Source organism: Palaemon carinicauda, chromosome 1 (assembly GCF_036898095.1).
Source record: "Palaemon carinicauda isolate YSFRI2023 chromosome 1, ASM3689809v2, whole genome shotgun sequence".
In the NCBI taxonomy this organism is placed as follows: domain Eukaryota; kingdom Metazoa; phylum Arthropoda; class Malacostraca; order Decapoda; family Palaemonidae; genus Palaemon; species Palaemon carinicauda.
In genome coordinates this window covers 364,275-376,333 of record NC_090725.1, presented here as the reverse complement: position 1 = coordinate 376,333, position 12,059 = coordinate 364,275, and the positions used below count along the sequence as shown (strand labels likewise).

General features: G+C 33.9%; 1 protein-coding gene and 1 long non-coding RNA gene across 2 annotated transcripts in view; both read right to left on the bottom strand.

Moving 5' to 3' along the window:
• LOC137641336 (uncharacterized) overlaps positions 1-12,059 on the bottom strand; it is a 386,962-nt gene that overhangs the window by 163,583 nt on the left and 211,320 nt on the right. The window lies entirely within an intron of this gene.
• Positions 1-12,059, bottom strand: part of BBS9 (Bardet-Biedl syndrome 9) — a 196,429-nt gene that overhangs the window by 64,982 nt on the left and 119,388 nt on the right. The window contains exons 10-12 of the mRNA XM_068379472.1: positions 11,514-11,638; positions 8,066-8,180; positions 2,832-2,946 (exon numbers count right to left, since the gene is read on the bottom strand). Coding sequence (XP_068235573.1) covers positions 2,832-2,946; positions 8,066-8,180; positions 11,514-11,638 — 355 coding nt within the window. The remainder of the gene's footprint in view (positions 1-2,831; positions 2,947-8,065; positions 8,181-11,513; positions 11,639-12,059) is intronic.

Genomic DNA, 12,059 nt, shown 5'->3' with positions numbered 1-12,059 from the left:
TCAACGAATGAGAGCCTTTTTCCTCTTCTGACAACATTTAAATGATTAAACAATTGCTGGGAATTGCAAATTACGTCTGGAAATATTTCAAGTTCTTATTTTATGCTATGTTCAAAGGGATTAATGATAACCAAAAAATGAAAATTTTCCATTAAGAAATAGGAGAGATAGAGAAATTAAAAAAAAAAAAATTATACTTGACTGTATCCCTTTAAGGCCAGTGCGTCCAAACTCGAGCGTGTCAGTGTTGTTACATGGGGAATTTTATTTCTCCATAGAATATAAATTCTACATATAATTTGAATGGGCTTAAAACTGTTGTCTTTTCAATTCTTAAATGTGTTGTCTTTTCAGTTCTATTTACTATACTGTATAAGCTAAATGCTTAAATGGATTTACTATGCAGGAGGGATTCAAATATTATTAAAAGGATATAATAAGCAGAAAATAATGTATATAAAAACAATGAAAAGAAGGGCAATGAATGAAAGGGATATGATTGAAATTTAATGTAGAGAAGGTATTGATTCACATACATGTAACAAGGACTTTTACTGAGAGAGAGAGAGAGAGAGAGAGAGAGAGAGAGAGAGAGAGAGAGATTTATGATAGAACTTCGTAAACATTCAGTGATGTTTTAGTAATTTTTTGCTATCTTATTTTTTTCACTCATAGAAAAATAAAAGTTTACACATTCATCGGAAAAACTACTACTACCCTGTAGTACATTTACAGTATTTTACTGTACAGTCAGCCCTCGCTCTTCACGGAGATTGGGTAACAGAGACAGGCACAAAGAGTGAGAATCAGCAAATACTTGCTGCCCTAGGGTGGGATAACTACTAACCCTACCAACTCACTGCCCATTACCTACACGTGGTCGATTAATACACTAAGTACTGCCTCATATATTTTTTACTTGTTTTCTATCACAGTATAAGCATTTTGTAATTGATTGAAGACATTTCAGTAAGTGTACAGTACATGTGAAAATGTATGCACTACATACTGGACACAGTAAGGCTACTGTACAGTACAGTACAAAACACTACAGTAGTCATATGGACACTTAAAACAAGAAAACACTGATGTTCATATCTAAGTATAACCATTGCCGATATTGTAGTGTAATACTGTAATATATGTACGGTACTATCACTACAGTACAGCTTAACTGTACTGTAAGTGTTTGATGTTTTTGTTCGGACGACTCGTGCTGTCTGAAAACTCACAGCACATATAGCCTACATTTACATATTATAGAGTACAGTGCATAGTTAATAAACAATACTATACATTACTGTAATACTGTACTGTACAATATGTATACAATGATACTGCATTTATGATTATCTAAGTGTACATATCTTATACAAAGACCAATAACCATTTTTGTACAAAGTTCTAAGCAGCAGTTTTGGTGTCATCTCTTGCACAGTATTTACGGAATCACACATCTACAGTACATTAACCTGTAAATATAAACAATTTCCCGGAGTATGTACTATTGTATACAACTACATCAATTTTTTTACTAAAAACGTCATTCTGCTCAAAAAGGACGGGTGATGCACACACGAGAATAGACAATGCAAGATTAAGGTGAGTCAGCGTGAGATGGGATGTTGAGCTGGACAGAGAGGGAAGTGGTTTGAAATGCGCCCGGTGCAAAGGAACCCGGGCTGTTTAAAATCATCGCACCACGAGAGTAGCCTACTTCTCGGGAACCCGCAAATATGTGATATTTCGTTTAATAAGTTATACGGTTCTGTGTGTCACAAAATGGCAAAATTGCAAAAACTGAACCAGCGAAAAGTGAGGGCAGACTGTAAACAAAACCTTAAAACACGGTTTTTGATTTCGTCAGCTCAGACCAACAAGTTTAAGGAGACATTATCCATTCTAAGACATCATGACTTTCAAAAAGATTATTGTGCTTCATTAAAGCATTTCTTACTTTTGTTTTCAATTTTGGGTGCATTTCATCCATCAACTACTAGTGACATTTTTTACCCTACAGTATCACTGAGCGTTTCTAGATACAAACAAGTGTTTTGTTGATACTTATACAAAGCATGGTGTAGCGGTGACTTTCATTTTATGAGTCGGCATGACGATTTCCAGTTTATGAGTCATTTTACCTTCTACTGAAGCTGTGCTAATAATATACAATTACCTCTGAAAAGTATTAAGAACTAAAATGCCATGATAGAAAGCACATGAAAAGAATGTAGTGCAGTATAGTGGGTTACATAGTGAATTAGTCAACCACTGGTAGGTTATGAATTGACCCACATAGGGCAGCAAGAATTTGCAGGTTCTCGATTTTCACGCCTGTGTCTGTTACCTAACCCACGCGAATAATGTGGACTGGCTGTATATTATAGCATTAAATTTTAAATGTCTTACATAATAATGCCTTTTATGTCTTTTTTGTTAATGCACAATCCTGTATTTTCAAAAACACTGCAACCTCTCTTGTGGTTATGAATAAAGCTGATAAAATTAAGAAAAGAATTAACATTAAAAATAAGAATAGCATCAAAATACTTGATCACTCACTCAATTAGACAAGTGAAGCATGATAGACAAATATGTAAAGAGCAAATTGGGCCCAATGTTGTGATAAAGATACCCACGCCACAAGAGCAAGTAAATTTATATGTAGGATGGATACATTAATTCTATAAATTGCATCTGAATTTCTATTTTATTTATAATTTGAAAAGAAGGATCTGCACTTTAAATATCTCTTGTAACAATTAAATAATATTTAAAGTGTTTTAAGCATCATTTTCTTCCGCTGAGCATAAAAAAATACTGTAGCCTACCTATCTGATTGTAGGCGATATCTGTTAGTTGTCCTTGAAGATAGGATTGTAATGTCAGGGCCACCATAATACTGCAGCCCAAGAGCAGTTGTTACATTTCCATCTAGGCCAAAATCTGAAAAAATAAACGAAAACTAATAAATAAATATAAAATAACAATTAATCAGCCACTAAACATTTGTGACCATTTAACTCTTTAGCAGCAAGTAGACTGTATGGGATTCTCTTTTCACCATCTTTACAAGTCTAATGAAAGCAACATGCGTGATCTACAGCACACCATATAGGAGCACTCATCATCTATATACTCAGGCAATTAAAGCGATCTAGTGTTTCCAATGGAAATCAGCACTAAGAGAGTCAGTGCTTGCTCATTCCTTCTAGAGGTCAGGAAACAAGTGAAATTAGTTTGATTACATGGTCAATATCACGAATGAGATTTGTGCCCAGTTTACAACAAACAATGCTAGTCCCTGAAGGGCTTGGTCTCTTGGCTTAAGAAACCCCGTACTATGCTATACTACCTGGTCTATTGGAAAATATATGGTCTTCATTTTGACACCCATTATTATTATCATTATTATTATTATTATTATTATTACTAGCCAAACTACAACCCTAGTTGGAAAAGCAAGATGCTATAAGCCCATGGGCTCCAATAGGAAAAAATAGCCCAGTGAGGAAAGGAAATAAGGAAATAAATAAATGATGAGAACAAATTAACAATAAATCATTCTAAAAACAGTAACAACGTCAAAACAGATATGTCATATATAAACTATTAACAACGTCAAAAACAGATATGTCATATATAAACTATACAAAGACTCATGTCAACCTGGTCAACATAAAAACATTTGCTCCAACTTTGAACTTTTGAAGTTCTACTGATTCAACTACCCGATTAGGAAGATCATTCCACAACTTGGTAACAGCTGGAATAAAACTTCTAGAGTACTGCTAGTATTGAGCCTCGTGATGGAGAAGGCCTGGCTTTTAGAATTAACTGCCTGGCTAGTATTACGAACAGGAAAGAATTGTCCAGGGAGATCTGAATGTAAAGGATGGTCAGAGTTATGAAAAATCTTATGCAACATGCACAATGAACTAATTGAACGACGGTGCCAAAGATTAATATCTAGATCAGGAATAAGAAATTTAATAGACCGTAAGTTTCTGTCTAACAAATTAAGATGAGAATCAGCAGCTGAAGACCAGACAGGAGAACAATACTCAAAACAAGGTAGAATGACAGAATTAAAACACTTCTTCAGAATACAGTACAGTAGTTTGATCACTGAAAATATTAAAAGACTTTCGCAATAAGCCAATTTTTTGCGCAATTGAAGAAGACACAGACCTAATGTGTTTCTCAAAAGGGGAATTATTTATGGGTGTATATTAAGAGTCTAGGGATACACAATGGTTTCTAGTATCTTTTTTCATTACAAAAGCAGAGTTTATAAGACAAAAATAACAATAATATTCACAGTTGTCATTTTAGTATTGCATAGTGATAAATAATTTTTCATAGTGCACTTTTCAGTAATTTATAAGACAAAAATTACAATGTTATTCATTTTTTGGTTATTTTAGTATAGCTTACAGCATTGATGTAGTAAACAAAACATTCTAATTGACTTTTCAGTGTTTTATATGACAGAAATTACTATTATATTCACCTTTAGTCATTTTATTGCTGAATAACTTAGTACCATTTTCAGAGTTGTTTATAAGACAGAAATAAAAATATATACTTATGTTAATATCGGACCATTATTATATTTATAAGATAGCATACAACTACAAAATACAAAAGAAATAACAATAACTAATTTCGTTCCACCTATCAACCAGCTTTTACAGCACTGGGGGATGTGAAGCCCAAGTGGGTTGGTCCCCAATCAAACATATAAGAGTGAAATCGAGGTCGATGATGACCTCCTACACTCCATTGACAATGAGATTCTCAAACCTAATTTCCTCTTAGATATCAGCAAAGAAAAACTCTTACCTTAAGCTGCATTTGGTAGAAAAAAGGCTGATTTTTATAGTTTACTAATTGTATTAATTTACAGCGACTATCTTTCATGAATTGTATAGCCATCCCGTTAACTTTATTCACCTTATAAATGTGTTTACTTATATTGCTCACCTAACTTTCATCATGATATGAATGTCATTACTTTACCTGTCTTCTTTTAACAGGTTCTGTAACCTGTGACTTGTGTGAGGACATCCTGGAGCTAGACATTAAGTTAGATAACTAGGATGACTGGGACTCCTAATGAAAACGACCAAGAACACCAGCTCAGCTACCCTGACCTGTCTGACTATGTTAACCCATCACCAGTATCCATCCATTCCCATTACGAGTATTTTCAGGCCATGCTTATGTTGTCTATTGCACAACATATTGCAAACCAGACAAACTACTATGCTCTATGCAAGACAGAAGGCTGTTGGCACTACCTTCTCTACCGACATCCATGAAATGATGTACATGGGTGTCATGCCACGTATAGAAGATACAATGTCCAAGGATACAACAGGTGGTGGGTGTGATTTCATCAAATAGGTTGTGGCTCATGAGGTCTCTCATTCATTTTAACCTTGAGAATGATTAAAGTACCACTGACTGATTCTTCAAGTTTTGACAATTCTTCAATGCTGTCATCAAGGAGGTTTCTGAAGGTGGTAGAGACTCCATCCCAGTCTATCGATGAGGTCATGGTGACATACAAGGAGACCAAGGCTAGACCCTTACGTCAATGGCTCTAAAACAAGTCTGCCAAATAGGAGTACAGTCTATTCTGAAAGGCAAAGATTGATGGCTTCTCAAATGATATCCTCCTCTGCCAAGGAGTAATCGCTTCCTCCAGTCATCAAACAGATCTCACAAAGGAGGAGTCTCGATATCTATGCAAAGAACTGGTTCACCAGCATTCGTTTAATGAAGTGTCTCAAGGAACCGTTTGGCTGCAAATATGTGTCCACTGCTCAGTACTGAGTTATGACAAGCTCCGGAAGAAGGTAGAGGTTCCCTCTCCTAATTCATGAATGGGATGATAGGTGGTATTGACTAGTCAAAAATGATGACCATCCAGTACAAAACTTCTACAATGGCAAGACAGTGGTCTTCGGATAGTCTTGGAACTGTGTATTTGCAATGCATGCTAGCTGTTTAAGAGACATTGTGAGTCCTTGAAGGAGAAGCCTATGCCTCTGTAGAACTTCTGGTTCAACATGTTGTGCATTGCAAAATGTCAAAAGACCATGGCACAAAAATCAATATCTCTCTCTCTCTCTCTCTCTCTCTCTCTCTCTCTCTCTCTCTCTCTCTCTCTCTCTCTCTCTCTCTCTCTCTTTGCAGAGGAAGCCCAAGCCAGAGTCAAAGAGGGGTAAAAAAGTCAACATGCCACATGACAACCAGCAGTGTGATACTAAAGAGTAGCATATGCAAATTTTTATCCCAAACAGACAGATATGAAAGATCTGTACCGTGAACGAGGAGCTGTTGAATTCCCATCCAGAAAGTAAGGCCCAACCTTGGACTAGTCACCAACCCTTACAAGCCAAGCGACAGCAATAGTGCCAGCAGTACCAAGTACCTGAACTTACCTCATTGGCCAGTCATACCTCAGCACCTCTCCTATATTTTGTATCTATAATTTTACTGTCCTGTTTCTGTTTTTTCAGTGTTTATTTATACTTATAAGGTACTTTAGTAAGTTAGTAACTACTTACTTGCAATTTTAATGTACTTTTATGTGTTTGCTACTGTTTACTTCTAACTGTAAAGTAATTTAGTAAGTTACAAAGCATTAATCTGTTATTGTAATGTCCTATTTATGTTTTTTCAATGTTTACTTGTAGAAAGTGCTTTAGTATGTTACTTACTACTAAATTGTAATTGAAATGTACTGTTTATGTTTTTTTCGGTGTTTATTAATAAATGTAAGATTTTTTAGTAAGATACTAACACTAATTTGAAAATCTAAAGTCCTTTTTGTGTTAGTAAGAATTATGTGGTAATGGAAGGACACCGCTCCCTCCGTCGTCCAAAAATTCAACAAATTGTCTATTTATTTAAATTCTCCTTTCGCCACACCGTGGCTTCCTATATATATGTATTCCGCTCCCTCAGAGCTACAATTTGACATATGTATTATTTCATTACATGTTTCTGTTTACTTGCAATTCGTGTATTTGTTCATGTGAGAAAACATATATTTTGGCGGGAAGTTCAAGCTGAATTGGCGCCTACGCCATGCTACCTTTCCATCCGCACCGTATTATATTCCCACGCATGTTTGAATAAACAATCAGTTGATGTTGGTGACGCTTGTCTCACTGTCCTTACAGTAAAAGTAAGCTGTAATTGTAATTTGAATGCATATTTTTATTACTTTTTCTTTATAATAGAGCACTAAAATTTATTTTTGTTTTAGTAATATTTCCTTTTATTTTTGTTTTAGTAATATTTCCTCTTATTTTTGTTTTAGTAATATTTCCTCTACCGAATGAAAAATATGAAACAAGTTTTATTTTTTATGAAACTCCCCTGACGTTCCTATTGCTTCTACTTGAGGCTGTAACGATGTCTGCCCCAAAATAAAATTTTCTCATTCTCACCCATTACAATGGCATGGGAATCCCCATGCCATATTAACTTTTATAAAAAAAATATTTAATTCATTTCTTATACACATTTCCCCATCTCCTGACCAATATTCTTGCTCTCACTAATAAAGTACACAAAAAATGAACTTGGCTGACAGCTGAGAATCTTTGGATCTCATTGCCTGAACACAACTTTCTTGCCTTAATACTTCTACTTATTTTTGTCCTTTGGAAAAATTTCCAATGCAAATGAACTGAGCACTATAAGTAATAGGTTTGTATTGATTATGAGCAATTGTTTTATCAATATAAATATACATACACACACACACATATATATATATATATATATATATATATATATATATACACATATGTACAGTATATATATATATATATATATATATATATATATATATATATATATGTACAGTATATATATATATATATATATATATATATATATATATATATATATATATATATATATATATATATATTCTCAGACTAAACATGAAGCTTTTCCTTTCATTTACTTTCTAATTAACATTTAATGTTTTAATAAAATTTACAGCAGCTATTTTTAGCAACTTCATTCAAGTCAGAAATACCTGGAAAAAGTTCTGGAAGATTCACAGCAGCTTTATTTGTTACAATTGTTATCTTGTGATCGGCTTCCTTGCTGGGGGTGTTAGGTCTTACAACTAAGCGGAGAGGAACTTCTATCTGAAAGGTATGAAAATAAACAAATTAATAAACTACCAACAAGAATAATACATTGAATAATTTGCTTCACATAACAGTGATGGAATTTGCTTAACAACATTCATTTTTCACTAATGCCAAACTCTTACTATCGCTTTCCCTTATATGATTCCAGTCCTAAAGAATCTAAAGATTCTATATAGGTGTTGAATCATTCTCTTAGATGAATCCACCAAACACATGAGACCCCCTTATTGATAATCTCACAGACATAATTGATACCCTAAAAGATAGAATAGTGAAATAAACTAATTGCATGACCTTATTGATTGAATGATTTATGTGAAAGAAACTGATTACATTGCCATAAGTGATTTAATCTATGATATGGCATTGGAATGGATATTGTCGTCTAAGCTAATGGGCTCAAAAGCAGCACTCCGTAATGAAATATAATTGTATTTATAAACAAAATCTATTTTAAATATCTGCAGGTCAGTACAAAGTTTCAATGACCAATAACACTTCCATCCAATTGGGAATTAACAAGGTTGGTGCTAAATATTGGTAAAAGAAAAGATTATGCGACACTGAAAAAATGAAATATTGAAACTCGAATGAATTTTTTAATATCTACCCAAGATTTCCTGCTATCCATTCTTCATATGTAAAGTTCATCAAAAATAAAAATGAGAAATAAACTTTTCAAAAATATATATACTACACTTTGGTCTCGCCAGAAACGTGGGGAAAATGGGAATGTTTTACTATAGTCCATTTCTTGTAGCGAGGCAGATTTGCACCGACTCGCAATGGTGCCCTTTTAGCTCGGAAAAGTTTCCTGATCGCTGATTGGTTAGAATTATCTTGTCCAACCAATCAGAAATAGACTACAGTGTAAGCAATGGGCGTCCCCAGCCACCAACCACATCTTAGCTTTTTATTCACCCGATTTACAGGTACAGTATTGCGAAAAGAAGTTTGAACCATTGTGATTTGGGGGGGGGGGGGCGGGGGGCAACTAGAAACTGGCAGGAATAGCAGGTCAGTAGTTGAAATAATTCTTGTTTAAAAATGATGTTTCTTTCAGCAAATCTTTATGAGATTCATGTTCTGAATATCACCTGGCCCTGGTTGAAAAGACAGTGGTACTATGTCTAACATAGTAGAGTAAATATGTCAAAGTCATAAAATTGAACATCATTACCTTTGCATTTAATTTGGGATTTAGATATATTGGTTTTTATACATTTCATCATTCGAGAACAATAGTGGTAGCCTAAATGGATTTCCATACTTTCAACTGTAATTTTGTAAATAACTGACAGCTATAATCTTGAACAAACTAAAATATTAACTTTAAAAAACAATTTCAATAAAATTAAATTAAAATCATAATGATTTAACCCCAATATATTCACCTTAATAATTCCCTTGCTGCTTCTTGTGAACCAAGGGCAAAACACTTATGGAAATCAAACTTTACTACTCTCAAAATAATGTTTAGCAAATATCAAAGTGCAATATCACTGTGCCGTTTGAAACTTTCTCCAAGGCCAATGCTTCGGGTAAATCTTTTAGGAGCTACTACCCTAATATAATGAGTTTTTACTCTTAAATTTTGTAAGTAAGCTTCGTCCAATTGTTTATGAGCATCCTCAATGATATTTTTCAAAAAGAATTCAACCTCCCTGAAATAGACTGGGGAGTAAGCTCCGTTCCAAATAAAAGTTAATTCTGTTGGGTTGTCTGAAAACTCAGCCACTCATATTCCCTTTATCCGCTACTCCTGAGCCTGACCTTGAAAACTACTAAATGTTCCAGGCAAGTGGCATGAAATTTTGACTGTCATTATGCTCTTTTTTGATAAATGGAGATAATCTAGAGTTGCACCCCATCCTTCCTGTAGAGTATCTGGGAAAGGAGCAATGTCTGGAACCCTCACTTTTAAGGACAATCTTTGTGATAACTGACGAGGATTATCACACCTTTTCAGTAGCTGAATTTGATTCTGCATTAATGGAATACAAATTGCATCTAAATTGGATTCCCTGTTCCAGTTCCATTTTGGAAAAGCTTGTTCAAAAGCAACTGTTGATCTCATTCCTAACATAAAATCCCCAGAGTTAGAATCAAAAGAACTCTTTAAAAAATTAATAGGACTCTCAACATTTTTGGCAACCTGGATAGACTCTTTAAAACTAGTCAGTCCATCAGGTAAAATTAAAAAGAACCCAAATATCTTCTTGATTTGAAGAATAGAATTCATTCCAGTGAAGAATAGGGGAGTTATCTAAGACTGAAATACAGGTACTCTTAAATTGATAAACCTTTGAACTGTTCAACAATAGGATAACATTGAAATTGATGCTTGGGAATGTCGAATGTGAAAGTACTGAAAGTTATAAAAAATTCCAATCTATTTTTTTTACTACCCCCAGGACTGTTGAGGTTGTTTCCTTCAAAATCCTAATAAGAAGTGTACACCTGTTTAGAATTTAAACACCTAAAACCCATTTCCAGCCTCCTGACTCTTTGTGGAACAGGAAAAGCCTGTTGTAAAAATCCTGGAGCAACACCTTTTCACCATGAGCTTTGTAATCTCAATATTCAAAATATGAACCTTTGCTGAATTGTTCAGGTAACTTGGGAAAGGCATTGGTTTTTGGATAAGGGAGGATTGTAGGACAGAGGGAATCAATAGCCCTCTTTGACCATGAACAGCAATCACGGCTGAGACTTCAGGCTTTCCCATGCCTGATAAAACTGGGAAATATTTAATCCTATTCATTCATAACTGCTAAGAGTAAATAACTGATTCTCAGTAATGTATTTTTTTTCTAATCTGTAGCCTGCCGTATTGGCATAAACAAAGCTAGGGAGAATACAAAAAGATATGATTTCTAAATAGAGACGTGTGAAAGAATGAAGTTTGCAATTGCATCAAAAGTGCATTCAACAATACATACAATACTTCAGAAGTAATGTATTTGTGGGAATTTACCATAGCAAATAAATGATAAATTTGTGATTGGCAGGTCTGTCTTGAAACAATTCAAATTTTTATCTAACAGTGTTTGCAAAAACAAACATTATGCTTTTCTTTTACTTATTGTTGTATTAATAATTTCTGTAGTCCACTAAGGGCAATCAATATTTCATCCTTTATAATTGAGGGCGTAAAATTAAAGGAATGAAGTCTACCAGATTTTAACAAATTTGGTTCAAATGAAATTCAAAGCATTAACATTCATCATAAAAAGAAACATTGTACAGTATAAAGGAAGAATGTTACAATATTCTACTCAGAATCATGCCATATCAACAAAAACATAAAAATGAGAAGTAACTCACAGTAGAGGTAATGACACGAGGAGCCCCAGTTTGGCTGACATATGATGCAATAATGGACACTTTTAGACTTGTAGGGATGTAACTTTCTGCCAAGTAAATTTTCACCATGATTTGGCTTGTGTCACCTGTGATCAAACAAGATGCTGGAATTAACCAATCCTATTGAAGTTAGAAAAATATTATGGCTAATGTCTACTGCCCAATTACATGAGCCTAGATAATTCTAATTTTACATGATAACATAAGTAATTAAAAGGAAATATCTACAGAATATGAATATGTGAGCTCCAAATTCCAATCTAGTTATACATTAGTAGTAGGCATATACTACTATATAATCAAGAAATATTCTTTAAAAATCAATTGCAAGATAATCACACACAGACAGCATTATAACATTGGTTTCACAGGAAAAATTCCTAGCCACACAAAATTATAAAGAATTATTCATAAAACAACAACACGTAAACCAATCAAAGCACTATTTAAAATACATGAGTAATAATCCTTCATAAGAAATATTAAATAACCCAATAAAAACAATAT